General features: G+C 36.4%; 1 protein-coding gene across 1 annotated transcript in view; it reads right to left on the minus strand.

The window, feature by feature from the left end:
• Positions 1–27,500, minus strand: part of LOC144966309 (phospholipid-transporting ATPase ID-like) — an 84,829-nt gene that overhangs the window by 42,058 nt on the left and 15,271 nt on the right. Inside the window, exon 2 of the mRNA XM_078902546.1 lies at positions 19,642–19,698. Coding sequence (XP_078758672.1) covers positions 19,642–19,675 — 34 coding nt within the window. The 5' untranslated portion in view covers positions 19,676–19,698. The remainder of the gene's footprint in view (positions 1–19,641; positions 19,699–27,500) is intronic.

Genomic DNA, 27,500 nt, shown 5'->3' on the forward strand with positions numbered 1-27,500 from the left:
TATCTTTGTCTTAAACTCGTTATGCATTATCGAGACAACTAAGGTTACACATATCCACTAACTACTAATACTAACCTGCAACTTTGGTATTACTCGAATAGCATTTTGTCATGATAACACCGGAAGTGATGGGGCTGACTCGCTGCGAACACACTATAGCTGATAATAATAGCTGTTTTGGCTGTTTGAAGATCCTACACGTGTGTTACTACACGTTCACATCATATCCTGATTACCAATCACCATCCATTGATAAATCAGGCGAATTCACCGTGATATACAATACTACACTGTCTTGGTAATGATAACTATTATTATCTGCGTTTGTTACATACAGTCTGAGAGATGCACCGACAAAACTCCTCAAATAAAATGTCAGGTGTCACAAATGTCACTCCGTACATAAATGGTCCATTAAAATGACGGTGATGGTGAATCCATTTGAGTTCTTTGACAAATTCTATGATGAACTTCACTGATGTGATTTTATTAGCAATTAGTACTATTTGTTTTTGTTGCAGATTATGTAGTAAATCATTCAGTATTCACACATTTCTCTGAGACACATTATGCCAAATTAGTCATGAAGTTTTTGGGGTAGAAATTAAAAGTCACAATAAGCATGAATTAAGAAAATAAAAAGATAAAACACAAACATAGAGGTCTACAATTTTTTAAAAGAATTGTAGCTTTCTTTTCTCTGTGTAATAGGCAACCCGTAGAGAAGAGTAGATATGAGTAAATACTGTGTAAGTTATTGTCATAAAAGCGCAACACTAAATCAATGTAATAGAAAGCACAATTGGACAAAACCATACATGTGTGTGCGCACACACGCATGATGTATTAACAACCAACCTACCCACCTACCCACCTGCCTGCCTATCTACCTACCTACCTACCTGCCTGCCTGCCTGCTTATCTACCTACCTACTTACCCACCCACTCACTTACCTACCTGCCTACCTACCCACCAACCTGCCCGCCTACCTGCCTTTCTACCTACTTACCTACCTACCTACCCACCCACCCACCAACCTACCTACCGACCGACCGACCGACCTACACACCTACCTACCTACCTGCCTGCCTCCCTACCTACCCACCTACCTACCTACCTACCCACCCACTCACCCACCCACCTAGATATATACACACATACACACACATACATACATACATACATACATACATACATACATACATACATACATACATACATACATACATACATACACACATACATACATACATACACGCGCACGCACACACACACACACACACACACACACACACACACACACACACAAACCATTCAGCTTTCTTTCTCTAATGTTTTAGATTTCGGCGTGAAAAAAATTTTATGCTCAAAAAGTGCAATCGAGTATCATTTCGATGATAAATTAATCTGGTGCAAAAACCAAACAAATTTGTTATTATTGACATTGTATCAAAATAGGCAAATATTGACAAAGCACAAGTCCACGGGAGACTTCTTGAATTTCTCCCTGATGTTGCTCACGACATGAAATTGATAGTTTGCTATACACCGACAAGTATATAATATCTAATTACATAATAGCTATTCCGTTCAAAAGGTGAGCGTTACATAGGTGGGGAGAGAAAGAGAGGAGGAGAGAAAGAGAAAGAGAGAGAGAGAGAGAGAGAGAGAAGAGAGGAGAGAGAGAGAGAGAAGAGAGAGAGAGAGAGAGAGAGAGAGAGAGAGAGAGAGAGAGAGAGAGAGAGAGAGAGAGAGAAGGGGATGGTGTCGGACATGTGCGTATAAGCATGTCTGTGTCAGCGCGCATGTGTGTGTGTATTTGAGTGCGTGTTTGTGTGTGTGTGTGTATGGACTAAGACAAAAGGTCAAAAAGGGAAGAAAAGTCGTGACGTCACACCTGCTTCTCTGGTTCCTAAATCCTTGGAAGTGTGTATGTGACAGTCCGTCGGATGACAAATAATGAATAGGCTACATGTTTTGTTTTGTTTATTTTTGGATAGGATAGAATAATGATACAAAACATATATAGACAAAGTAAGTTTAACTTGATATTCTAATATAATAAACCTAATCCTGTCCTTGTGATAAATCAAGTCACTGAATTACTTCATTGACACGTATATTATGATGATAATTCTCCCTACTCCTCACTTTATTACCAACAGCTCTTCACGTCTACCAAAAGAATTTATTGTATGTCGGGGTGGGGTGTACGGCCCCTCTGGTATGTGGCCTCGAGAGACCTTTGCCCAGGGGTTAGAGGTCACTAATTACAGGTTAATGGTTAATACACAGTAAAAAGAGGATACGATCTACACGTGTTTTGTGTTTTGTTTGTGTACGGGTGTGTGTTTGTTTGTACGTAGGTTAGAGAGTCCGCGCATAAGCGAAAATGTTTAAAATATTTAGAGTTTAATAAATCATAACACCAAAACATTAAATAGCGGTGTCAAGGTTATGTACTTGCACTTGCATACTAAACATAATATGTTTTGTAAACTGAAACGAACCTCTTCCCCCCCCCCCCCCCCCCCGGGAGCGGGAGGAAGGGGGAGGGAGGAGGGATACGTAATGTTACCAACACAATATTGAATTGTTTATATCATATCAATCTAGAATGGGGGGTGGGGGGTGGGGGTTGTTTTAGTGACACAAATAACGAGTTTCGATCTAGGTACATAATTTTCAAAATTGAGTAACCTCCAAAACTGAATTTACTCAGTCCTCGCAGCAGGTCCTGCCTAATATTTTCTCACAAACGCACTGATAATTTATCATAAAATGATTAAATAATCTTAGATCACTAAAATTGCATCACCAATTCAAAAAGAAATCTTAATTTTCATCCTTACGTTCTCGCTCCAATAAGCTCGATAAACCATCGAAAGTCAACGAATTCATTTGAATAATCTTCTTTTCTTTTCTTACTAAATCCCCCTCTCTCCTCTTTTAAAAATAAATATTTTTCATCTTGTTGGTACTTTCGAACATATAGTATATATAAATATAAAATCAGAAAGCTTGAATCGTCCCGCCCGTTATGATTGGAGAAACAAAAGGGATTTGTAAACAGCTTTCAATTCAATACGCATGAGAATCATGAGGAGAGAGATTTAATTTGTTAATTTTTTGTTTTGTTTTGCTTTTTATGGGGGGGGGGGTTGTTTGTTTTGTTTTGTTTTTGTTTGTTTGTTTTTTGTCCTAAAGAAGACACATGGCTCTTTATTTTCCCTTTTTTTCTTCTTTTTTTTTTAAATTTATTTTTAGGAGGAGGGGGTTTGGGTTTTCTTTTTCATTTAATTGTTGTTTTTTTTTTTTTAATTATTTTTCGTGTGTAAGTGTGTTGTTGTTTTTGTAGTTTGTTTTTTTTTTTTGTTTTTTTTTTTTTTTTAATCTTGTAAAGAAAGTCTTCCTGCAGAAGGTAACGACCACAATATAAAAATAATGGAACCACATTTTTATATTCTCATTATTTGATTCTACTCTTTCATTATGCAGCCCGTCCAAGGTGATGAAACCTGGCACAAGTTCTTCAAATATCTGGTATTTTGTGAAGAAGCTCAATGTGCCAGTCCGTTCTCGTCATCAAGATCTATATAACAGTACTCAATTATCATCATTAAGATGATGATACAACTTCAGACAATTATGTCTGTAAAATTTCAGATCAATACACATCCATACTTAGAACATTAAATTACACATGAACAATTATCAATTACAAATTAATGTAAAATTATCCATTCTTTGGTGAATAAAACAAACAGGAGTCCCAGTTCTAAGCAGTAATGAAATGCACATCACTTATTTATCCTCTAAAATGCTGTAAGAAAACAAACCCGTCAAGAAAAAGCATAAAATTATTATATTAATTTTCCTTGTAGACTCTTCTCGAACTTTTGTTGTTTTAGAAAGGCAGGGCAACCGATCAATGAAATCATTTGACAAAGCCTTGATCAATAATAAACTACGACAATGCCACGCCAATCATATTCAGTTCAGCTATATCCTGCAGTACAATTGCGGAGCACTTTTCTTTTTCTTTTTCTATTTTCCTTCTTTTTTTTTTTCTTTTTTTTTTTTTTTTTTTTTGGGCCGTCAATCGTTTACTTCATCGAAAAACTAAAATGGTGTTTGTTTATTTTTTTAGTCAAACTTTTTTGAGAATTTAAGAGGTCTAATATTTCAGACTTTTTGCCAAGTTGGGGGGGGGATAGCCTTCCTTAACCAGATAACTGTCCTACTCTGGAAACACAGATATGTTTTAAAAAATGACCAGAAAACTCGCGAAGCCCAAGGTTTGAGAGTTTTTGTCAAGATGAGGGTCATTTAAATCGATCGATATTTGAAGTACAAGTGTTCTGGTCAAACTGTGAAATATGTGTCTTTCCAAAGTACGACAGAAAACTGGTTAATCTATTGATATAAGTACGAAGTTAAAGTTTTCCGGCTAATTTTTCAGGTAAAGGAGTATTGATATTGTTACGGTACGCCAACATTACTCTTCACAGTTTCGTGTTTATTATCACTGTTGAAAGCTATTGGAGGCAAGCGCAAATCAAACAACTGAATGAAAGGAAACAAGAAAACAATTTACGCAAGAGGCTGAGGAGAGAGCAACGACGCGGGAGGTTAGTTGGGACTTCTGATAAACTGGTCCTCTGATTGCCGACGAAGTTGTAGCCGCTTATAAGGGACGTTTGGATAATGATAACATTATTATTAGAATCGATGATTGTGGTGACGACGACGACGACGATGAGGGGAACGCAAATGCCAATAGCATACCGTCGATAGCGGTTGATGAGTGGACAGTTTATAAGAGCCTCTATGATTTTTCCCCCGACTTAGAGGAGGTAAGCATCACCAATCCCCAATCACTATCATCTTGTAGCGGAGAGTAGACAAGTTAGAGACTCTATATACCCAATATCGATGGCAGTGGTCAACACCAACAATTGCCTTTTATTCAGTTGTGGTGTGAGGACATTATTTTATAGAAGTATGACAGAAGGAAGCAACGCAGATAGTAACCATCAGTGGCACAGCTGATATCCAGTGAATAGAACTCCCAACGTCCTGACTCCGCAGCTTCAATAAGCACCTTTACTGGTTCTTCTAGATTTTGTCTTATTCTTGATAATCTTTCCAATGCATGATTTTGAAGTCTGTCGTGATTATAGGAAATGATCGTGCAGTTCAGACAACCAAAGGAGATGACCGCAACAGATGATATTGCGGCAAGATAGAATTTAAGGTGTGGACAAGGCTTGACTCGACTGTACTCCTCTAGAGGGCCAAAGATGGCTTGGGTGTGATTTTGTGAATAGTGCATCCAACATGTCTCCCCGGGGAAATAACGAGTGAGAGATCTTTGATTAAATATCAAGTGATAAATTCAAATGAAAAGCGTATATGGCATAGTGATTACAATATTTTAGTCCAGAACGCGAGGTGAACCCATCCGACAACCCAAATTCAAGTACAACTACAAATTAGACTTCGATTTCCCCATTGTTTCTACAAGTTCGTCTTTTTATGTGTCAAGAAAAGAAACTCCGGCTTTTTGTTCGGGAAATGATGTAGTATTTATCACATTCACCTCTCTCAGCTTTACACTTGAAATGTCCCAACATTTTTTGTTAAAACCATACCTAGAATCTTCATCACAGACACATCAAAACATTAAAAGAATCGAACGATTCCTTCGCCCTCCAGATCACAAGCCTAGACAGGTATCTACTCACACAGGAATGCGCACAGAGGATAACCGTAATAACTGATTAGGAAAGCTTTGGATAATGTGCTCTGGTCGTAGACCCTTTGGAGTAATCCGATTTACATCACGTTACCTCTGCTTGGAGAGTAGTTTGGGGGAGGTGGGAGAGAATCGGGTGTGAGGAGATTTACTGAGAAATTTGGGGGGAGAAGAAATAAGAGGAAAATGGTCGAAGATTGGAATGTTCTGCGTTTTGAGAGGGTTTAAGTTGCTGAGAATATTTCAGAGGATTTATAACCACCGCTACTACTAAGAAAAGGGTGCTTCATAATTCCTCGTGTCATTGGAAGATGGAAGGGATGGGATCAAAGTCGGGGTGTTACGTGGAACATTGGAAATGCACAAGTTACTTCGGGTAGAAAGAGAGGACATTGTGGGCAACTTTAGTAGAGAGGCGGATACAATACTGCTGAAAGGGGTGGATGTAGATGGATGGATGGATGAGTGTATAAGTTGATATATTAATGATATCATAAATAGAAGTTTAGATGGCGGGTATGTATGACGCACGTTTTCGTGAATGAATTTGAACATAATTCGGCTGTTAACAGGGAGCCAATGCAAAGATATTACAATCGGCGTTACATGCTCTTTCACCCCACAATCAGTCACCATTCTAGCAGCTCTATTTTCCACTTTCTGAAGCTGTCTAATTATATATTTTGGTGACGATTGTAACAGAGCGTTACAGTAGTCTATTCGGTTAAGTACAAATGATGTCATTCATGTTTTGACAGTCTCAGTATCCAAAAGATGTCTAATTCATGACCTTTGATGACATCTACAAAAGGAAGAGCGAGCGAATTTTCTCAATCACGCAAAATTTATAAGGCTATAAATATTGAACTCACTATTACCCATGCTTGTAATCGGTTTGGGTTTTTTTTTCGTTTGGTTGTTCTTTGTTTTGTTCTTTCTTTTTTTTTTTTTTTTTGGGGGGGGGGGGTGGATTCAATCAATAAAGAGGTAAAAGACTTTAAAGAGTGAGTCAAATGGTCGTTTTCATATGATTCGACACAAACCACATTATTATTGTTATATTGTTATTTTTTAATGAGTTTTTTCTGGGCTCAATAGAAAGAAATAATCACACAACACATACACACACACACACACAAACATACACACACACACACACACACACACACACACACACACAACGGATGTCAACACAAAAAGAAAAGTTGGGAAATAGCTTCTCAAAGTGATGAATAAAGTTGTGATATTTTCGTCCATTTTAAAACCAACCCCGGCTTTTTTCTTGCCTATTCATTTTATTGAATCACTTCTTATCATTAAACCCAAAGAAAATGACGAAAGCTAGGTTATGTCTATAATTCATTAAATTACTAAATAATGAATGATGTCTTGTGTCGTCGAAACGTTACAAAACCAACCTTTTGACACAGCCTCATTCGAAGTTTGACGAGTAACTATTTGTAATGGTGTCTTTGTGATACTAATGGCAATCGAATGCCCCTGGCTGGGTGGATTTTCATTAAAAAGGTTAAAGGTCGGAGTGGGGGTGGGTGGAGGGGGGAGATGGCACTGCGGTTTAGCTGCCATCATTTAACAAATACAAGGTCAAATTAATGAACGTCTTAAGGAAACGCACCGTAGATGAAACCCTCCAGAAACAGTCAGACAAGGGGGGCGGACAACTGCAGCAGCACAGGAACAGCATATGTGCTAACACATATTTGGCATCCTTTCCCAAATAGTGTGAAGACACTGGTAAATGTCCATGAAACGCGAGGATTCATCAGAGCGTCAAAACACAAATCGTGGTTGACTCCATGAGGAAGAATTGAAAAACAAATGGGCCTTCGCTGTTTGTATGATCACAAAGCGCCGTGTGGTGTCCAGATCAAAATAAACAGAGTGTTGTTTTGTTTTTGTTTTTTGTTTTTGTTTTTGTTTTTGTTTTTTTTGTTTTGGGTTTTGTTAGGGTTTTTTTTTGTTGGTTTTTTTGTTTTTTTTTTTTTTGTTTTGTTTTTGTTTTTTTTTAAAATTTCGGTTTGTTTGTTTTGTGTGTATGTGTGTTATTTGATGGTCGAAAGAGAGAAAAACGGGTATTACATTCTGTTTTTCAAGGAAGTTCATTCAGATCGTGGATGAAGAGTCTGATATCATCCTGTGGGCAGATAAGCCCACGGGTTTGACTTTCAATATACCTTACATAATATATAATAAGACTCCTTGTGGAATAGTACACATTCTTCCAGATGTTGCAATAAAGCATTAGAGGACGGCGCTGTGTTAAAATATGTACCGCATCTTTAAAGAACAAAACCCATTAGTACTATGTTATCTTATCAGTAATAAAATGTGTACCAAAAAAAAAACAACAAAAAACAAACCAACAAACAAAAACAAACAAAAACAAAAACAACAACAACAACCACAACAACAACAACAACAACAACAACAACAACAACAACAACAACAACAACAACCAAAACCGTTTGCGAAGTTCTACCTTAATTGGAAAATAATAACTCTTAACTCACTCAACCCTAACACCGACTAAATTCGTTCTTTACCCGGGTTACTTTTACCCCATGCCAATTTATTACATTGTTCTGAGACTAATTATAGGCGTTGTATCAAAGTTAATGTTTTTATTTTTTACACGTTTAATGATAGTTTAATAAAGCTATCTATGTACATGGCTATTTCCAATACATTTTTTCCAATTTTGATAAGTAGGAAACATCTCTAGGATTGAGTGAGTTAACAGACACGATTACTGTGATAATAATTTTTTAAAAACAAAAACAGCAGTCAACCAATGACTGTAAACGATGATGCTGACTATAAACCGAGTAATAATACTATGTGTTAGTCATTATCATAGAAAGTAATCATGAATCAATTGACATTAGCATGTCCCTACACCTGTTGTCCATCATAAACAAACACAAAGTAGGAGCGTAGCTATTGATGTCGTTGGAAGGTTGTGTAAAATAACGCTACTAGAGTGATCACGTGACCAAGGATCGAATGTGTAATCAGATGTGAAACATCTTGTTACTCATAATATTTCATCCGAGTTGAGTCCTTGATGGCAATAGCGATAGCTCAGACCTATACGAATGAACAAACAACAACAACAAAAACATGACAGTCTCACTCAGCACTGCAAGACCTCTTTGAATTTGAAGAAATGCAGTGGTCTCTGCGGACCTTGGTCCCTGTTCCCGAGTCCCGATCTTTACGGCGCAAAGCTGAGGCCTTGAAAAAAGGCTCTTTACTCACACTCTCTCACCACACTCGGGTGTAAAATGAGTACCTCGCTGATAACAGCGTTGTCGGAAAATAAATTGTAAAAATATGTTATATCTCGTTCTACATGTTAGTGTTGCTGTTGACTTGGGACCTATTGTAAAGCACTTTGAGCACGTTTTATGAATATTGCACGAAATAAAAGCCCCTAGCTCAAGTTTCAAAGGACAATTAAGCGCGGTAAGACTTTAGCGAAATGTTTCAAGATAGGAATGCCTGAGGGAACGTTATTGGAGCCCAGCGACAGGAGGGTGATACTTTATAACGAACCAAACAGAACATAACAGGGCGATGGACATAAATATGATTTGAATTTAAATAAGTTAGCGCTTATTTAAGGGTTTGCTTCAAACGTGTTACCGTTGGTTGTTTAATAATATCAGTTTCGTATTATCCTCTTCGGGGAGGGAATGTTTGAAATATAAACAACAACAAGATATGAAGTGAGTAGAAAAGTGCCAGAAGACAATAGAGAATAAAAAAAAAATTTTTTTCGCGGCGGTGGTGGGGTTTGAACCTGCGACCTTATTGGTACGACAACTCCGCCTGGCAGGTGAGAGCGTGGCTCTACCGTGTGAGCTATCCACGAACACAAAAATATTCGTTTCAAACCCAAAGTCATTTCTAGATCCCTCTCTCACCCACTTCTTGAGATCGCCGATTCGTTCGCCACCATCGCGAAGTAATTTTGACCAGCAGTTAAGCTTAATAGCCAATATTCTCATCACAAACATATAACATAGAAACGATTGAGACATTGAGTATGCTCCGGTGTATGGGGTGAATTTTTAATTCAGAAAAGTGAGTGGAGCAGGCACTTATGTTGGTAACAACAAGATATGAAGTGAGTAGAAAAGTGCCAGAAGACAATAGAGAATAAAATTTTTTTATTTTTTTTTCGCGGCGGTGGTGGGGTTTGAACCTGCGACCTTATTGGTACGACAACTCCGCCTGGCAGGTGAGAGCGTGGCTCTACGTGTGAGCTATCCACGAACACAAAAATATTCGTTTCAAACCCAAAGTCATTTCTAGATCCCTCTCTCACCCACTTCTTGAGATCGCCGATTCGTTCGCCACCATCGCGAAGTAATTTTGACCAGCAGTTAAGCTTAATAGCCAATATTCTCATCACAAACATATAACATAGAAACGATTGAGACATTGAGTATGCTCCGGTGTATGGGGTGAATTTTTAATTCAGAAAAGTGAGTGGAGCAGGCACTTATGTTGGTAACAACAAGATATGAAGTGAGTAGAAAAGTGCCAGAAGACAATAGAGAATAAAAAAAATTTTTTTTCGCGGCGGTGGTGGGGTTTGAACCTGCGACCTTATTGGTACGACAACTCCGCCTGGCAGGTGAGAGCGTGGCTCTACCGTGTGAGCTATCCACGAACACAAAAATATTCGTTTCAAACCCAAAGTCATTTCTAGATCCCTCTCTCACCCACTTCTTGAGATCGCCGATTCGTTCGCCACCATCGCGAAGTAATTTTGACCAGCAGTTAAGCTTAATAGCCAATATTCTCATCACAAACATATAACATAGAAACGATTAAGACATTGAGTATGCTCCGGTGTATGGGGTGAATTTTTAATTCAGAAAAGTGAGTGGAGCAGGCACTTATGTTGGTAACAACAAGATATGAAGTGAGTAGAAAAGTGCCAGAAGACAATAGAGAATAAAAATTTTTTATTTTTTTTTAATTTTTATTCTCTATTGTCTTCTGGCACTTTTCTACTCACTTCATATCTTGTTGTTACCAACATAAGTGCCTGTTCCACTCACTTTTCTGAATTAAAAATTCACCCCATACACCGGAGCATACTCAATGTCTCAATCGTTTCTGTTATATGTTTGTGATGAGAATATTGGCTATTAAGCTTAACTGCTGGTCAAAATTACTTCGCGATGGTGGCGAACGAATCGGCGATCTCAAGAAGTGGGTGAGAGAGGGATCTAGAAATGACTTTGGGTTTGAAACGAATATTTTTGTGTTCGTGGATAGCTCACACGGTAGAGCCACGCTCTCACCTGCCAGGCGGAGTTGTCGTACCAATAAGGTCGCAGGTTCAAACCCCACCACCGCCGCGAAAAAAAAAAAATTATTCTCTATTGTCTTCTGGCACTTTTCTACTCACTTCATATCTTGAAATATAAACAACATATTCTTTGAAACTCCAGGGGAAAACATGAAACAAAGCCCGTGCTATATTTTGAGATAGTCCTTTCACTTTCTCCTGATTTGTCTCTCTCGCATTTCAGTTCAAACATTTCTTTCTTTCGTTTCCTTCACTTGCTTTTAGCTAAGTATTTTAAAACATTTACCAAGACTTGCCATTCAATATCTCGTGGACAAACAAGAACTGTTTGAAACAATTAGTGCTTATGGCAAGTTGAAAACCAGAGAAAAATAAAACCCTTTCAGATTCCGAGGAAGACCTGATGGATGGATCGTATAATTTGAAAAGAAGCAATAGGAGAATGACCTTACTATAAAACTCAATAAACATCCTCAGACAAGTGCGAGCTTTCATCGTATGTCGATACATATTATGTTGTTGTTAATAACAACGTCATGTGGCCGGTTAGGTGACAATGAATGCAAGTTGTTTGTTTTTGCTCTCATCTCCTTTTTTTTTTTTTTTTTTTCGTTTTCTTTGCTTTCTTATTTGATTGTTTTGTCGTTTGCTTGTTTTTTTTTTTTTTGTTTTGTTTTGTTTTTGTTCTTTTTTTTTGGTTATTAATGGGTTTTTTTTTCTTGTTTTGATTTTAATTCGAGGGGAGGGGGGGGGGGGGTCAATCCTGAAAAAAAAACAAACTTGACAGCTCTATGCCCGTGGACAAGAACCGTTTGGCAAATAGTACCAGATTACGAGTTAGATTTCATGCTGTCGCTTCGCAGACAACTTATACAAAAACGATGTCTAGTGAGTGAAAAATAATGTGAAATGTGAACTACTCGTAAACGTAGGATTATCTGCGCCAGCTTTAATTTTATTTGAAACGAGTTCCGATTTTCAAAGTTACTATTTGCAAGGAAAAGAAAATTGTATCAGTGTCTATCCCATATTAGTTATATCGCAGACGGATATTTAAGAGAGGTCCCCGTCTCCAAAAACCCGGGTAAAGTGAAGTGGATGTTGCGCAATATAAAACTCACTTTATTTTTGTTTTGTTTTGTTTTGTTTTTTGTTTTTTGTTTTTGTTTTTTACAAAATATATTTACCTATTCCATATTATCCCTATCTTTTTCTCCCATGGGTGTGTGTGTGTGTGTGTGTGTGTGTGTGTGTGTGTGTGTGTGCATTGGAAACAGTTTAATGTGAGAGTGAGTGTGTACGCGCGCGAGCATATCGTTTTGTAAATATTTAACAACTCCACTTCATAATTATAGAAATGCACATCTTTATTCGATTCGTGAAATCAAGCAGAGGAAATTCACAACCTGAAACAATGTGATCAGGGTAAAGAATGTTACAGTTTTAAAAATGAACGAAATTTAGGTGATTATGAATGACGGAATATCGAGTATCTACTAAATTATGCGGGATAACAAATAATTATAGTTTATAAATAATTAATGTGTGACAAACGTATTAACCAGTTAATTGACGTGCTCCAGAAAGACACGTACTTTAAAATGTGGTCAGAAAACTTGTCCTCAAATATCGATCGATTTAAATGACCCTCATCTTGGCAAACGCTATGTGGTATGACATTTGCTTTCGGATTGGAAGGTCCTGGGTTCGAGCCTCGCTCGGCGCATAGTTGAGTCATAGGAAAAGGCTCTTTACTCACATTCTCTCACCGTACTCAGGTGTAAAATGAATACCTGGCCGTTGATAGAATGGTCTCTATCCGAAAAAAAAAAGTGTAATATCGCCTAACAGGCGTCATGTCCCGTCCTACATGTTCAGTGTTGCTGTTGGCCAGGGACCTCTTGTAAAGCGCTTTGAGCACGTTTAGTGCAAATTGCGCTGTATAATAAAAAGCTAAAAAAAAAAAGCTCAAACGCTCTCAAATGTGAGACATTGCGAGATCGCTGGTTTGAGAGTTTTCGTCGAGATGAGGGTCATTTAAACCGATAGGTGTTTGGAGGACGAGTGTTCTGGCCAAACTTTTTAAATTCCTGTCTTTCCTGAGTACGGCAGTTAACCGATTAATCAATGACATGGCGGCAGTCTTTTGACGTCTAAGAATCAGTGATTTGTCCATCGCCAAGGCGCGACCAATCCTCTCGCCAATTTCAAAACCTTTTAAGTTAAGCGTTTATAAAGTTTATAAAGCGCAATATCCACTAAACGTGCTCAAAGCACGACCCCAACCCAATAGCAATATTTAACATGTAGGATGAGACATGGCGCTTTCGGGCGACATTACAAATTTATTTTTTTTATTTATTTATTATTTTTTTTTTGGACAGAGACAGCACTTTTACCGACCAGCTTTAGTAAGAGAATATGAATCACAAGCCCTTTCCTATGACTCAACGATGTGCCGCTTACGACTAGACTCGAACGAGCGACCTTACGGTCCGGAGGCCAGTGCTATACGACCGATAAGAAGCACTTATAGTTAGCATGCGTTTGGTGAAATTGTCCCGGTTTACCCTACATCCACACACAAATTGAGTTTTAATTAAAGAATTTCATTTTCTTTAAAATTAACAACGTTACGTAATATTCAAATTGTTTTGAACCTAACAAATTACATTTTTGCTCATTGAATAATCGACGGTTTCAAAAGCTATAATTTCAACAAAACGGAGAGAGAGAGAGAGAGAGAGAGAGAGAGAGAGAGAGAGAGAGAGAGAGAGAGAGAGAGAGAGAGAGAGAGAGAGAGAGAGAGAGAGAGAATACAAATCCAAAACAAACAAAGAAACAAACAAAAACGAGAATGCTTTGCACAAAAATTTATCATTTTTGCAGCATTTTAACTAGACCTAGATTATAAGGACCATAGATCATTTCATTTTAAAATGATGCCATCATATCAAATTAAAACAAAGTAAAAACATCAATGGAATTGAAGATTGCTTAGCAATAATAAAGGATCCAAAATAAGTATTCTTAATTAATCAAAATAAAATTAATAAAAAGATGACCGATCCTTTAGAAATTAAGACTCAATGAGTTGTATTTCAACGCGCTTCGCTGTCTTGTAACCTTTTGGATAGGACGCTAGGATATATATATATATATATATATATTTATATGGTTTATTAAAATCTGGGATCAAGGGACGACACAAAAATATTAATGACGCTGCATAAAATGAGAAGATTGAAACGGTCGAAATATCGCGTGTGTATATGAAACAAAGTAAATATATAGTTATATGATAATATAATTGATTAAGCAGGTAGGGCTGTGAACATCTGTCTAATTTGCATACCGTACACGTTATAAAAGCGTATGCAGACAAATGTTCTCATATTCTGATATTCACAAATAAGGACAACTAAAATAAAAGCAATATTTGAATTTGCACAGACTTAACTCATGGTCTACACGAATTGAGAATGAAAAGCTAGGAGCGCCACAGTATGTATGGATTCTGTTTATCATCTATTCCTAGATCGATGGTCCGAAATAAGTGTTAACACTTCCATCAATAATCCCTCATTTTTACACAAAACCATAACTAAAAACAAATAATAATAATAATAATAATAATAATAATAATAATAATAATAATAATAATAATAATAATAATAATAATAATAATAATAATAATAATAATAATAATAATAATAATAATAACAATAATAATAATAATAATATTAATAATAATAAAGATAATAATAATGATAGTAATAATAATAATAATAATAACAATAATAATAATAATAATAATAATATAATAATAATAATAATAATAATAATAATAATAATAATAATAATAATAATAATAATAATAATAATAATAATAATAATAATAATAATAATAATAATAATAAATTAAAGGCGACTACATCCGCACAGACTTGAAACACACATCACAGTATAATCAAGCAGATTACGTATAATGAACATTAAACATTGAACAGTAACATCCCCCGCGGTAACACACACACATACACACACATACAAACACACAAAACCCAAACACATTCCCATAGCCTTACAATACACATACCTACATTACAAACAACAGTCAACCAAAAGCCCTTGTACTCAGCCACAGATCAATAGTTTTCCACCTGCGCCTTCATCAACCACCGACAGGTAACGAACGACCCAATGGAGTCAATCGAAGACAGATCGAAGCGGATCGACATCCGCACACGGTAAGCATCCCTTGCATATCCGACAGTCCGATGGCTACGACAGAGACGATGTAAATATTTTTCTATCTCTAAGGCAATCCCGAGGAAGGAAAGAGGCCAATGGTCTAAGAGGACTCGAATAAATATCTGCATTTATTGAGGCCGAAAGTCTCATTCAAGATTACGCCAGGGTTAATCTTCCGTCGGAACTTAATTTTAAGTTAAAATTTAAAAAATTCAGTTGACCTAAAAAATATAAAAAAATACGCCCGTAATTTTTATTGCTTTGTATTAAAACTCAATTCGAAACCCAGCTCATCACGAAATAGCTGACGCGATGGGTCATCAACCCCCCCCCCCCCCCCCTCCCAAACCCCTCTATGTTCTATGAACAGGTGTAATAAACTAGGACTGATGAAATCAAAATAGACGCTTTTCATAGAAACCAATTAAGGCGTGTGCTGTGCACAAACTCTCCTACAAAGATATCAAACAAAAGGTAACATAAAAAGTACAACGAAACGGCATCTATCTTTGTCGAAATGACAACAAATAACAACAGAAAACAACAAATTACAACTGATAACAAAAAAATACTTTGATTCAAGCAGGGACGGCTGGTAATAATGGGCAGGGTGGGCAAATACCAGCCTGTTTTTTTCAAGTTATAAGCTGTATTACCAGGTCCGAAATAATCTAATTTAAATTAGATAATTTTAAAAGTTAGTACTTAAACTTGATACTTCGTACTGAAATCAATTTGTATGTATATTTGATAGATTGCGAATCACCATGCACCCCGTAATGCATAAACCAGGATACGCTCCTGTTCTTTTTTTATCACCCCCCCCCCCCCCCCCTTTCCCAAACACTCCACTCCGCCCACATCGTCATCTCATCGTCACGTCGCCTGACGGTGATTTTGCTGTCTGGCCTCTCTAGTTCTAGGTCGGGCTAATTCAAATGAGCCCACCTTATAGAGATTTTGGCAAACGAAATTTTTCTTATTTATTGCCTTACTTGTGCTGGTACCATTGATGTAATAACATTGGGAAGGTTTCAGTATTGAATTAAATTTATCAATTTACTAATATTATATCAAGTTAGTATTAACTTGTGTTGTTTTAATATATTTGTTTATCCATTTAAATTATTTCTTTTTTTCCCCTCGTTTTCTTTAGTGCTTCTCAAAATTCATTTATTTAAATTGTTGTCCTATTTGTTTGTTTGTTTGTTTGTTTGTTTGTTTTTTTTTTTTGTTTTTTTTTAACAAATTAATTTGTTCCCTTTTTAAAAAAAAATTCTTAAAGTAATTACCGCTGTATTTTTATTGCCAGACTAAATATTTTTGCAAAACAATGTAATTTTCTATTGTATTCCCTCTAATAAATCAAAACACTTTTATTCAAAAGTCACGACTAAAATAATATATAAAATACAACCACCATTTTTGTTTACTCAACAATTGAATTAGTATACGAGAAATACTCTTCTGAGAAAGGAGAGAGTTGAATTCTAAGTTATAGAGGAAATAACGACGTTTAAAGGAAGGGTGGGCAGATTCCGTACTTGCCCGTCCATACATAAGATAGTTCGCGATGAAAGGCGGGAAGCTAGGGGTTGGTTGGGTAAGGAGTAAAGATAACACGGTCGTTATTGTTATAGTCTAACGAATGCATGAGGAGAGATTGGTAGCATTATTTTGTCTTAAATTGTATTGTATGAATTATTGGCGAAAGCCTAAGATTAAGTAAACTTTGTTTTTATTTGTCTTTTTTTGACTATGGAACTGATACTTGTCATAGCAGACCTGCCTACTTGAAATAGGAAAATAAAAATCGTAGTTTTCAGGGTTAATAAAATCGTAGATATTTTAACTATCCTTTAAAAAAATCACCGGAATTTTCGTCTATTAAGGTATCAAATTTTTAAAAAACGAGAAAAACTAATTGGAAACGTAATAATGGTGGTGATGGTGGTGGTGGTAATAGTGATGGTGGTGGTAGTAATGATGATGGTAATATTATTATTGTTATTATTATTATTATTATTATTATTATTATTATTATTATTATTATTATTATTATTATTATTATTATTATTATTATTATTGTACGTATTGGTGGTATTACGATTGTTGTATTTTTTGTGGTTATTAATGGTATCAATTTATTGTTTGGTTCCATTTACCATTTTTTTCCACTTTCATGTATGTTGTCATCAAATTGGATGATTTAATGGCGAAAGCCTAAGATTGAATAAACTTTGTAATATCGTACGGTAATCATCATTGTCGACGACATCGTCGTTGCCATCATTATCATCATCATTAACAACAACAACAACAACAACAACATTAACACCAAGTACTACAATAGCAATAAAAACAATATCAACATCATCATATAATTTTCGTCATCGTCTCCACAACTATCATTCTAACCAACAGCACCACCAAAACCACTACCATAATTACATCCTCCCTCACCGTCTCCTCTTCCTCCTCCTCCTCCTCCTCCACTACCACCACCGCTATCACTATTCCAACCACTACCACCACCGGCACAATCATTCTAACCACCAAGAGAGCAGTAAAAATGATGCAATTTGAGCTCTGAATGAAACTCGAGTCATATCGCGGTTGTTGCTTCTCGATGAAAACTTTAAAGTTACTACGTACTTCTGAAAATGTAACAGAAATATCAATCTCTTTAATTTTTCGAGTGAACGAAATGGACTTGTATTGTCAAGGTGTTGTCGCATTTTGTCTCGTCGCTTTATTTTGTTGTTGTATTCTCTTTCGTGATTCCTTTTTGATTTTATTTTATATTTTTAAAGTTGAAATATATATATATATATATATATATTATATATATATATATATATATATATATATATATATATATATATATATATATATATATATATATATATGACCGAATCATCTTTGCCCCACCACTATAAATAGGCTAGAACCGCCACTGGATTCAAGCCTCAAAAATCAATATTCATGTGGTCAACTCGGCCTCGTGCACAACTCCAAGCAGCCAGGCTACCGAAATAGACGAGTCTTTAGCGATGATCGGAGTTGCGTCCCTTTTTTTTTTTGTTTACAGTTAAAATCGAAAGTAAAATCATCTCTGGTTCACTTCCAACTGGTGCCCACCACCCATATTATCCGGTTCACTCCCCACTGGTGTCCCCCTCCCATAGTCTTTGGTTCAATCCCCACAGGTGTCCACCTCCTACAGCCCCTGGTTCACTCGCACTTGAGTGGATTTCGGTATTCAGCAGTGCCCTTAATAGAGTTGTTATCAGTTTTTATTTGTTGTTATCAGTTGTTAATTGTTGTTATCATTTGTTAATTGTTGTTATCAGTTGTTATTTGTTGTTATCAGTTGTTATTTGTTGTTTTCAGTTGTTATTTGTTGTTATTATTTGTTATTTGTTGTTATCAGTTGTTAAGTGTTGTTATCATTTGTTAATTGTTGTTATCAGTTGTTACCTGTTGTTGTTGTTATCTCGACAAAGATAAATAACGGCCCGGGAAGTTGTGCACGTAAAGTTGGGGCCAAGCAGTTGACCACATGAATATTGATGTTGAGGCTAGAATCAAAAGTATTTTTGTGTTACCAGTTCTTATTTGTTGTTTTCAGTTGTTACCAGGAATAAGGGTCAGATAAGTGATGAAATTCAGAAGTTCTTAAATTTAATGCGCCTAATTGGTCTAGTGGTATGGCAATTCCCTTCCGATCGGAAGGTCACGGATTCGAGTCCCGGGCGGCGAATAGTTGAGTCCTTGGAAAAGGCTCTTAACTCACCTGGCCGTTAACAGCGTTGTCTCTGTCCTACATGTCGAATGTTGCTGTTGGTTAGGGGCCCCTTGCAAAGCGCTTTAAGTACGTTTAGTGGATATAGATCTAGCTATATAAAAGTTCAAGTTTTTGTGTGGGGGGGGGGGGGGGGGGGGGGGTTGGGGGGGTGTTCTTTTTAAAAAAATATTTATGGCCTGCAGAAGGTTGACTATATTACAAGAGTAATAATGAACACAATTTCATACACACACACACACACACACAAATACACAGACATACACACACACACACACACACACACACACACACTAGTCCAGAGCTATTCGGCAAATGGAGCCGGAGTTCATCCGGTTTCGATAGCGTGAAACGGACAATAGCAATTGCTTGCTACTCTTTAAATATGACGCCAATCTATCGCAAAGTACTTTCCGTCAGATCTTAACAGACCCAGCTACCCAATCACTGCTAGGTGGACAGAAAACATAACTTACCTGGGGGTTTTTCTTTCTTCCAACATGGCCTCATTGTGATGCCCCGGTCATGCGGTTCTGGTCAAATAAAAGATAAGAAAGAGAATTTTAAAAATTCATTTTAGATTATCTTTAAAAAATTGATATCGATGGAATATCAATCATCAGAATGTAGCGCCTACTTCAAAGCATGTTACGTTAATAAACGTATAGCTTTAGTATAAAGTTAACAATCGCGTCAAGGTAATAAAAGATTATTGACAGATATCGGGGAGATGTATTGACCCGAGAGTAGAAAGACCCGAGTCTACGAGGTCAATAAGTTAACGATATCGGTTAGAAATCATCTTATAATACCTTATTATTCCACCCCCTCCCCAGTAACCATAGTGATATCATGTTTATAATAATTATTGTGATGTCAGATTATCAAGCGACAGCTTCGCTAAAATTAGATTTTTTTTTTTTTTTAATGTATCATTTAAGTAGCCTACGTGTATTTTTGAAAATCGATTGAGGGGTAGAATAAAATAAAATATTTCTTACACTCTCGCGTTTTGGAATTCGAACTTATCTAGTTTCCAACGCACACTCGCAAGCTGATGAAGCAATTGTAACACGTCCGGAATTCCAAAAGAAAGAGTGTGAGTGTAAGTATCGTATATTCTCATATCTAATAAAACTTTATAAAGAATACAAAAATGGTAAAATTAAAGATCTAGAATATAACACCGTTAACTATTTGTTTTCGCACCACATCACCAATCAGTCAGTTATCATTATTTATGTGACCCGTATTTTTATAAGAACAAGGCCGGAAGAACGTGTGTGTTATAATTATAAGTCTAAATATAGCATGGTATGGGCTTATCAATAAATGGGTGGATTCGTAATGGCTGGTCAAGTAAAGAATCCCATCCATACCACCATCACAAACACACACACACACACACACACACACATACACACACACAAACATACACAAACTCACATGGACGACATTGTGCACTCGCATTCGGATCGGAAGATCCATAGTTTCGAGTACCGCTAGGAGCGGCGCATATTTGAGTCCTTGGAAAAAGCACTTTACTCATATTATTTACGCTACCCGTACTCAGGTGTAAAATGAGAACCTGGCCGTTAACAACGTTGTCTCTGTCGGAAAAAAAAAAATTACAATCTCGCTTCACAGGCGTAATGTCTCGTCCTACGTGTTAAGTGTTGTTGTTGGCTGGTAGCCCCTTGTAATGCGCTTTGAGCACGTTTAGTGGATGAATGCTCGCGTTTTTATTTTGTGTTTTTATTAAGTGTTGATTTGTATATTTAATGTTTTGTTGTTTTTTGTTTTTGTTTTTTTTTCCGTTTGGTATCTTTTTATTTTGGTAAACAAATTTGTATTTTCTTATCAAAACCATCATAAATAGATATTTCTCTATGGTTTTAACTTCAGTGACGCTATTTTGCGGCCCTTGGTAATGTCTGGATCGGAAAACTGAATTAGAACAAAGCAGCTCTCCCATTGGTTGAAATTTTCGCATTGCCCAAATCGTCTTAAAACTATATGGGCAATATTGCCCAAATAATCACTTCGTACACAATTTTAGGGTTCGAGTCCAATTTGGCCCCGAATCTGTTGTTTCTCAACGCTTTCTATCCACTAAATATGGATTGCCCAGCTGAGATTATTGCTATTGATTGATGTTTATAAATGTATTTTTTATTCATCTTCCGTTTATATTATCATTATCTTTTATTTTAATTTTGATCGTATGCTTTGTTAGAAGTTGCAGTTGTTCTTATCCTTTTATCTTTTATGTCGTTTTGTTTTGATTTATTATATTTTTTATTTTCGTTTGGTATTTTGATCTTGGTCATTTGTTTGTATGATTGTTTGTTTTTCTTTTCTTTTTCCATTTCCTAATGCCATATAAACAGTGTTAATATGTTGCTATGTTTACCGCGCCAAAAAAAAAAGGTAACAAAAAAATAAATAAATAAATAAAAATACAAGAAAAGAAAGAAGAAAAAATGGGATAAAGACAAGGTTGATTATTCATATGGCTCCGACATTCGCTTTCAAAATTTATTAAACATCAAATGAAAGAGAATTCTGATTATGCTATACAAATTAAACTGGCATCATGAAGTAGTTCAGCGTGCCGCAATATTTCCAGTAATGTGATCTTACTTACTTTCATTAATAGTAATTAATTTCCTTGCAAGTCTGTATAATCAAAATGACACTTAATACTATCTCTCAAACATCATTCTATCCATGGGGATCCTGACCAGCATAAGTAAATCCATTTCGAATACACATTATTACACCAAGTCACAAACTACACACATCAAACGAACGACGCTTTCAGAAATGAATCTTAATGACACGGGAATTAAGTTACAAATTATTTGTCAAATTCAAAACAGTTCTCGTAACTCATGAAGAATATTCGATGTTTAGCAACGTATAGAGAGTATCTAAAATAATTCACGGGGAGAAATGATGGAGCATTGATATTGACCGCAGTGAGCAGGTATACAACAACACGCTTAACGGATCATCATTATTCAAATCATTTGGCAGTGCTGTGACCTTATTTTATTTTTTTACACGCGATTAATGTCAAATAAACGAATTCATCGATCGAATGGCAACACATGTGACACGTTACGATAGAATAAATCCTCTTTTTTTTTTCAACCAATGGATTTAGCAACAAATTATAAATTCACCAGAGAGAGTACAATCTGATAGTGATAGCTATTGGCGAGCGAAAAATGACAACTGCTAACTTCAAGCAAATGGCTGGCGGTTCATTTATAATGATAAGAGCTTATTTCCTGGCCATACATGATGACTGAAGACACGGTAAATCAGCAACATTTTCACTGTATTCGTCCGTATCAACCTTATTCTCGCCCGCAACACTTGTGCCAGATCAATGATCTATAACAGTTATTATAACAGGAAACGCCTTGCCCACATTTTTAATCATGTCGGTTAAATCACACTAAAATTCAAGCTAATAAAAGCATTTGGTTTATTAATTTTTTTAAAAATGTTCAACAGCTGCCAAAACAATAACACAATTGTTGCCAACACACAGGTTTACGGTTAGGTGGTATGTTGACCGCGTATTACAATTAAATAGAAGAGATGTGAGAACTGACCGGTTTTGTTTTTGTTTGTTTGTTTTTTGTTTGTTTTTTTTTTTTGTTTTTTTTTTTTTTTGGGGGGGGGTTGTTTTTTTTTGGGTTTTTTGTTTGTTTTTTTTTTTTTTTTTTTTGTTTAAACTGACGTGTGACGTCAACAATCTTCAATCTGTAAAATAATACACACAAAAAATGCGATAACCCGTGTCAGTAAAGCCGTTCAGTGAGTGTAACGGATGGCAGAAAGAAATAAACTATGACAAATAACTAACCACGCCTCAATTCCACGAGGATTAAATTATGTGTGGGAGTGGCGATCACACAACATACGCGCGATTGATTACTGCCATATCGATTAATGTTTACACACACGGATAGAAAGAGGAAAAAAAAAAACATTAAGGTTTCGTGAACTTTAAGGTCATATTAAATCTTTAAAAAGTGGGAGGGGCTACACAGCACATAAGACAGTAGATATGTTAAAGAATTCAATGACAGCACGGTAATTGGTTAACAATTAACAACACTCTCGGCTCACAGACACCTAGCAAAGAGTAAGACTAAAGGAATTCAAAAGGAAAAAAAAGTGAAATTCATTCCAGGAGAAAATATGAATACACCCCGAGGCACTGGATACCAAAATAAATTGAAAAAAACTCGGAAAATGTGTTCCAAATAGAAGACACTCAATCAGATAGGTAGGTTTTTAAAAGTCCCAAAGGAAACATAATTGTATAATACACCCGACTGCGATAGTGCAGGGCTCAAGTCAGTGCCCTGGCAAAAAAAAATTTTAAAAAAATAAATAATTTTTTTTTAAATCGTCGCATTCCAGGACAAAGACAGAAGGCCAAACAGAAAGAAACAGCACCTATTATAATGTGTATGTAAGTATAGGGAGACAGAGGAGACAATAATCCAAATGTAGATACGGCGGGTGTCAAATGGGATTGATCAGAAGTCGAGTAAAATAAAAGCATCCTTATGTCGAATTGTTCTCCTACCTCGGATCCAAAATAACAGACGACGGAAATGCAGAACACGATATCAAGCACAGAATTCAAAAGGCAAACCAGGCTTTCGGCATGCTGAAAAACTTTTGGAAATCAAAGCAAATAATGAGAAAGACAAAGCTGAAAATATACAAGAGCAATGTTTTAAGTGTACTGCTTTATGGAAGTGAAAGCTGGAAAATGACATCCTCCTTAATACAGAAACTAGAAGCCTTTCAACAAGTGTTTAAAAAGAATTTTTAATTTATTTTGGCCTACAAAAATAAGAACAGTGGATCTATTAAAGAAAGCTGACTGCACTAGCATTGATAGCCAAATAAAAAGAAGAAGATGGCGTTGGCTGGGTCATGTGGCCAGAATGGAAAAAGGGTCACTTCCCAAGACAGCCTTGTACTGGACAGCAGATGGGAAGAGAAAGCGGGGAAGACCCAAAGAAACCTGGCGAAGGACGATGGAGAAAGAATTAAAGGAAGCAGGCCTGTCCTGGAATACAGCCACCGCAAAAGCAGCCGATCGCAAAAAATGGAGATGTCTGGTGGATGCCCTATGTGCCTCAAGGCCCGAAGAGGATTAAGTAAAGTAAGTATGTCTAATTGTATCATCTAGGATTTTATGGAATTATGCCAGAATCAAACGTGACCCTGAAAATGGCGAGTTCCGAACCATTGCCCATGAATACAATACAGCACGTATTGCTGGTCGAGGAAATGAGGTCAAGAAATAAAGGCACCAACGCCTTCTGATATCCTGAGGAAAATATAGAGAAAAGAAATAGGTATTGTTCGTTATCGTAGCAACCGTGCGCTATATACAATTCAAGACCTCCATATCACAGTTTATTACCACGAAATTAGAAGACGTTCGAATAATAATAATAATAATAATAATAATAATAATAATAATAATAATAATAATAATAATAATAATAATAATAATAATAAATGGCATTTATATGGCGCTTTACCCCGTTGTCACAGGCTCTAAGCGCTTTACAGTGATATAAAACAAAACATATTACAGTGAGACAAGTGTGAAGGAAACGTGATACGAATTCAATTTAACAACAACAAAATATGAAAATATAATATAAGCACTAATAAGCACTATTGACATGTTGCTCGGCAGGCAACTGAAAATTCAACTCTGTAAAAGTATGTTCATGTGCTGCAAGTTTTATCTTTTATTTGAAAAGTTACCAAATTAAAATATTTTGTAAAATACCACATAAATTTTGGTCAATGAAATTATAATAGTTCTATGTAGTTATCTGGACTGTAAAGTAGACGCCGTTGCATTCCCGTACTGAATATTGTATGTAAAACGTCCGTTAAGCCGTCGGTCAGTCGGCGAGCCCGGGCGTGTTGTTTACATTTGGGCTATTATTACATGGCATCAAAAAGTGGCTCACCTCATTCTTGACCTCCGGGTCAACGCGGCGGATCAATATTATAGCACACCGTGAGGAGAGTGTTATAAACCTAACGACGTATATTAGCAACTAACTGTGTCGTGACGTAACTCGAGATGGGCAGTAATTTATCTGAAATATCACGGTGGTGTTATTCCTATGGCTAGGCACGGTGGTGTTTAACCAGTTAACTCTGGAAAGACACGTATTGAAAAAAATTGGCCAGAACTCTCGTCTTCAAATGTCAATCGATTAAATGGCCCTCATTTTGGCAAAAACTCCCAAACCTGGGACCTCGCAACGCGGCGGTTAACTGGTTAATGTCTCTTGTCATAGTGTGTTTTGATAATTTTATTGGCGACATCAAAGAGTACCATAATATAAATGGAAACAAATATAGGGCAGAGGTAGACCCCATAAACAGCATTATTATCAAGCTTTTAGTCTTGGACGAATAGGGTCTTCATCAAATGGAATACATACACTTGAAAACTACCAACAGTGACGACTAGAATACTATTGTCTTCACACAAATATAGATTATGATTGTCATCCAGTAGGAGAATGATCCTTACCCAACGGCCAAGTCGAACTAAACAGTCCCACATTCCGCCTATGAGCATTAGCGGTAGTTGAAGAGCAGGAAAAAGATAATCCTTAGGCTCTTTTTAAAATGATTTGACATTGGTGATCTATGAAAAAACCTAAATGATATACCGAAAGATACATTTTAATGGAGGAAAAGAACTGTAAAGTGAAATACCAACAAAACAAAACAAAAATACAAGAAAATAATTATTGTCTACAATGCTTTCAATGGTTTTTAAAAAAAATTTAATTCCTTCTTTCATCCAATATTTCAATGGATACTTGTTGCGGTTGGAGGATTATACTGCTCTCCATTACTTGAGGTTGAAAAAGATTGCTCAGTTATTAGACCCTCGTACGTTCTACATACTATAAGCTCGACTAAATCCAACTCAAGTATTCGCGCAGTTGTGTTTTTGCTTGCCTTAGAACTACTTAGGACATGACTGCAGCTTGAATAATACTTAAAAAGAATTAATATAAATGAGAAAAATATACAAGACTGATGGGGTGGCGGGCGGGCAAGAAGAATTTGGACCATCTCGAGTGTGTCTCTGAAGTACAAGTTTCCTTTTCGATTAAGTTTCGTGAGTACTCACGAGCTACAATGAAACAGGCTATCAAATCACATACATACACACTACACTACACTGCACATACATACATACATACATACATACATACATACATACATACATACATACATACATACATACATACATACATACATACATACATACTACATACATATGTGATAGAGAGAGTGTGTGTGTGAGAGAAGGAGAGAGAGAGAGAAGGGGAGAAAGAGAGAGAGAGAGAGAGAGAGAGAGAGAGAGAGAGAGAGAGAGAGAGAGAGAGAGAGAGAGAGGGGCGGAATAGGAGGATTAGTGTGATATATATATTTTTTAAAGTAATCAATGATTTTTAATGAATACATTAAAAGAGTAATATGAATAATATTATTTCAATAGAAGAGAGGAATAAATAAGTAAACGGATAAATAAAAGGAACGTGTGAAAAATAAATCAGTAAATAAATAGACAAAGCTGCCCATCACGTCATATTCTGACGCTGTCCCGTTGTTTTGTTTTGTATAGATAGAATGCGCTTGGCCAAGGAGTTCACAACATTGCCATCCGGAAGTATAAAGGACCAACACACAAACTCTGTGTAACCATGAACTTTTATAGTCTGTTTAATACAGTTTTGTGAGAACAACTCACAAACGCGGATGGCAAAAACAATAACAAAGACCTGAGTGACGTCATCTTCGAACTATCTATAGATAGTTCGAAGATGACGTCACTCATGTCTTTGTTATTGTTTTTTTTTGCCATCCGCGTTTATGAGTAATGCTCACTGAACTGTACTGACCCGACTATAAACGTTCATGGATACACACAGAGAACAGTTTTGTGTGTTGGTCCGTTACACTTCCGGATGGCAATGTTATGAGCTTCTTAGCAAAGCGCATACTATCTATACATTACTTACTTAGAGTACTCGCTGCAGTATTTTCTGGTTGTACTTCATAAAAACAACATATACGGTGCCCGAAAAGAACACGACAAATATCATTACGTTGAGGATCAGGCAAAATGGTGCAAGGAAAATGACGAAAATCCCGTTAGTGAGGCCAAGTTGCAAAGCTCTGGCGCGTGCTTCCAACCAAATAGAATGAAAAATTATATTACCCAATTAGATCTACTTACAGTAAT

This window comes from Berghia stephanieae, chromosome 2 (assembly GCF_034508935.2).
Source record: "Berghia stephanieae isolate SIO BIC M18660-M18661 chromosome 2, UCSD_Bste_1.3, whole genome shotgun sequence".
NCBI lineage: Eukaryota > Metazoa > Mollusca > Gastropoda > Nudibranchia > Aeolidiidae > Berghia > Berghia stephanieae.